At 35.7% G+C, this 4,067-nt stretch overlaps 1 protein-coding gene and 1 non-coding gene across 2 annotated transcripts; one reads left to right on the forward strand and one right to left on the reverse strand.

Annotated features, from left to right (window-relative positions):
• Window positions 1–154: 154 nt before the first annotated feature.
• Window positions 155–261, reverse strand: LOC147387926 (small nucleolar RNA R71). The gene has a single exon (XR_015171631.1). It is a non-coding gene; the product is annotated as a small nucleolar RNA R71 (small nucleolar RNA).
• A 571-nt stretch (window positions 262–832) lies between these two features.
• LOC147387927 (uncharacterized) lies at window positions 833–1,780 on the forward strand. The gene has a single exon (XM_086420253.1). The coding sequence runs from the start codon at window positions 833–835 to the stop codon at window positions 1,778–1,780; it is 948 nt and encodes a 315-aa protein (XP_086276379.1).
• The last annotated feature ends 2,287 nt before the right edge of the window (window positions 1,781–4,067 follow it).

A 4,067-nucleotide genomic window follows, 5' to 3' on the forward strand; every position in this document is an offset into this window, starting at 1 on the left:
TGATGATGATGCTATCATGTTGCTATTATTTCCATTCTCATTGAAGGACATGACGAAGAATTGGCTGAACTCATTGCCAAGGGAATCTACCACCACTTGGGATGACTTGGCGAAAAAATTCCTTACTAAATACTTTCCGCCTTCAAAGACTGAAAAGTTGAATAATGGCTTCACTACTTTTATGCAGTTGGACAATGAGTCTGTCTATGAAGCTTGGGAAAGGTATAAAGATCTACTTCGGAGATGTCCTCATCATGTTTTACCGGATTGGTTGATCATCCAAATTTTCTACAATGGGTTGGTTGGATCTATTAGAATGAGTGTTGATGCTGCAGCAGGTGGATCTCTTATGGCAAAAACATTTCAGGATGGGTATAACTTATTACAAGAGATGGCCTCCAACAGTTTCCAATACTATACAAAGAGGATGAATCCAAGAAGAATAGCAGGAGTGTATGAATTAGATATTTTTACTACTTTGACTGCTCAAGTGACATCTTTATCTAAGAAGTTGGATTCATTTGGAGTTCATGTCATTCAAACTCCTACTGTTACATGCGAGATTTGTGGAGACAATCGTTCAAGAGATATGTGCCCTAATAATCCAAAGTCTTTCAATTTTATTGGTAACAGGCAAAATAATCCATAATCCAACTACTACAATTTAGGATGGAAAAATCATCTATCATGGAGTAACAATAATCAAGTTGAGGCCTTTTCATCCGCAAAGCCCATATTTCAACCGAGTTATTATCTTCAAGCTCCCCCTAGAGAAAAGAAGCATTCTTTGGAAGATCTAGTACATCAGATGGGAACAAACACTAATCAATTCATGACAGAAACCAGAACTCAACTCCAGAGCCAAGCATCTTCTATGTGGAATATAGAAATTCAGTTGGGTCAGCTTGCTTCAATAATTAATAATCATCCTCAAGGAACCTTACCGAGCAATACAAAGGCTAATCTGAAAAAAGATGGTAAGGAGCACTGTAATGCTATCACATTGAGGAGTGGAAAAGAGCTGAATGTTGTTGTCAAAGAACCCAAGGAGCCGAACATTTTAGTGGCAGAAGAAACAGTTTCTAAAGAGAAGGGTGAACAAGAGAAAGAAACTACAAACCAGGAGCATAACAAGCCGAGCTTAGAAAATATTAATCCCTACAACCCACCCCCACCATTTCCTCAACGTTTCATGAAACGACAACATGACGAGCAATTTGCAAATTTTTTGAATGTATTCAAGAAATTGCATATTAATATCCCATTTGTTGAAACTCTTGAGCAAATGTCAAGTTATGTCAAGTTTATGAAAGATAGCTTGACTAAAAAGAGGCGATTGAGTGAATTTGAAACAGTGAGTTTGACTGAAGAATGTAGTACTATCATTCAAAAGAAACTTCTAGCAAAGCTTAAGGATCCAAGGAGCTTTACTATACCGTGCACTATAGGTAATCAATTCTCTAGTAGAGCTTTGTATGATTTGGGGGCTAGTATTAATCTAATGCCATTGTCTATATTTCAAAAATTGGGATTGGGAGAAGCTAGGCCTACTACTGTGACACTCCAATTAGCGGATAGATCACTAAAGTATCCAATAGGAAAAATTGAAGAAATGCTTGTTAAGGTTGACAAATTTATATTTCTTATGGATTTTATTGTCCTTGATATGGAAGAGGACAAGGATGTTCCAATCATTCTTGGTAGACCATTCTTAGCCATAGGTAGAACTCTTATAAATGTGCAAGAGGGTGAGCTTACTATGAGAGTTCAAGATCAATAGGTGACATTTAATATTTTCAAAGCTATGAAGTTCTCCACTGAAGAGCCTGAAGATTGCTATAGAATTAATGCAGTGGACACATGTGCTCGACATGACCATGAAGGAATACTCCCATTTAACCAACTTGAATTAGCAATCATTAATACATACAATGAGAACGATTTGGAGTGTCTGGAGTTGGTGAACAACTTGAAGGCTGCACCAAAATTCTCTCGTTCGAAACCAAAATTTGACTTGTTAGAAATACTACCATTAAGTTCTCATTTAAAGTTGTCAACTCAAGAGTCGTCATCATTAGAGCTCAAGTCTCTTCCTAGTCATTTGAGGGAGTTGCGAGATTACAAGAAAACATTGGAATGGTCCACAACGGATATTAAGGGGATTTGTCCTTCTACCAGCATGCAAAAAATCTGTATGGAGGAATATCATAAGCCCTTTATTGAGTACCAACGTCGGCTTAACCCAATCATGAAGGAAGTGGAGATCTTTGATGTATGAAAAATTGACCGTCAAAAATCCACCATCACTCTAGCAAACCCGATGAGACTTCAGACAAAGTCAAGCTGATGACTTTAAAACAAGCACTTCTTGGGAGGCAATCCAAGCGTTCTAAACTCTCTCTTCATTTATTTTGATTTTCATTATTTTCTTTTTAATTTCAAAAATTAAAAAAGTTAATTAGTTTGCTTTTATTATAATTTTTTGAATTCTCTTTAATTATATTCAATTATGGTTTGTTGAATCATGTTGGGAGTCTTTAACCAAATCAAATGCATTAGCAACATGACACAAGTCATTGGCAGCATAGATTTTAATGGTAGAAGCCTCTACTCAATCACAATTGCAACATTTAACACAGACAGCAGGTCCTATTCTCACAGTTGAAAGAGGCCGTGGCTTAACTTTTCTCAAGCCAAGGCACGAGTCCATGACAAAACTAATCTGAAATATTAAAATGCGGGCTATGGCATAATATTCAACAAGGCCTCAGCTCAAACTCGTACCCAAATTGAAAAGGGTTACACTTGCCCTACTATTTCTAATGTTACACAATTTCACAACCAACTTTCTCTTTGTGCCTTAACGACAGAAAACTCTTTGCCTCTCTCCCTGTTCTCCAACATTATTTCTATAGTTTCCTTTCAATATTCAAAGGTGGTTAAAGAGATCAAATCCGTGAGTATGACTTCACCAAATTTGAACGGATCTTCCAACTACTCTCTTTGCCGATTTACCCAAATCAAGTAGAGCACAATCAGGTTTTGTCTGTAAGTCTTACATTCAATTAACCTATTTCGAATATGGAAAATAAAAATTAGATTATTTGGATTGAAAAATGCAATTTTGATTGCAATCGCGATTGAATGGAGTGATTGATGTTGGAGTGGGTGTTTGGATTGATTGATGTTGGAATGGGTGTTTGGATTATTTGATTAGTGAAGTATTATGTGCTGCGACATGTACGAACTTTTGTGACAATAACTGGTATTACTATATTTTGGGTGATCATTATCTTTTTGTGTATACCAGGTGTTTGTGAAAAGTTCAATGATAATAAGAAAGGTTGGAAATGTTAATTTGCTGTAAATTTTGGGGCTATTGGATATATATGGTACTTGCTGGATATAATCAAGAGCAATTGTTATCCTTGTCATTTCGACTATTGGTGATTGGGTTACGATTACTTGTTGTTGGAGCCGTGATTTTTGACCACCGGATGTGAAAAGTAACAGAACACAAGCTTTACCATTTCATCACTACCACCAGGACTGAATGACAATACCAATGAAGATGGCGCGGATGATGTTGATGACTCCTGACCGCCAATAAATATTTTAGGAAAGTTCTTTAACCTACCTTTGATTTTAATTGATTACATTGGGGATAGTACAATAACTAAGTTTGCGGGTGGGAGTAGTATTTTTGTGAAAAGTTTTTTTTTTTTTGTTTTGTTTTTGGTTTTTGTGTTTGCTTCCATGTGTTAAGTTTAGGTTTTGGTGTGTTTAAGTTAGTATAAAAAAATTATTAAAAAAAAATATTTGTATTTTGTGATGATTTTTGCCTAATAATCTATAGCCAATAATAATGATTTTTATTGAGTATATACATAGTTTTTAGAAGATGATGGAGGTTGAACTTGTCTGTGTGCTTAACTCTGATGAAATTTAGCCTTGTTTTGAACTCTTTTACATTGAGCTTATAATCTTAATGCACTTGGTAGTTTGATACACTTGGGGAATGTTTATGTTTTAGAGTGTGATCCATGATCTCAATGAACTCTATAACT

This window comes from Akebia trifoliata, chromosome 13 (assembly GCF_017979445.1).
Source record: "Akebia trifoliata isolate Shusen 1 chromosome 13, ASM1797944v1, whole genome shotgun sequence".
Classification (NCBI taxonomy): Eukaryota; Viridiplantae; Streptophyta; class Magnoliopsida; order Ranunculales; family Lardizabalaceae; genus Akebia; species Akebia trifoliata.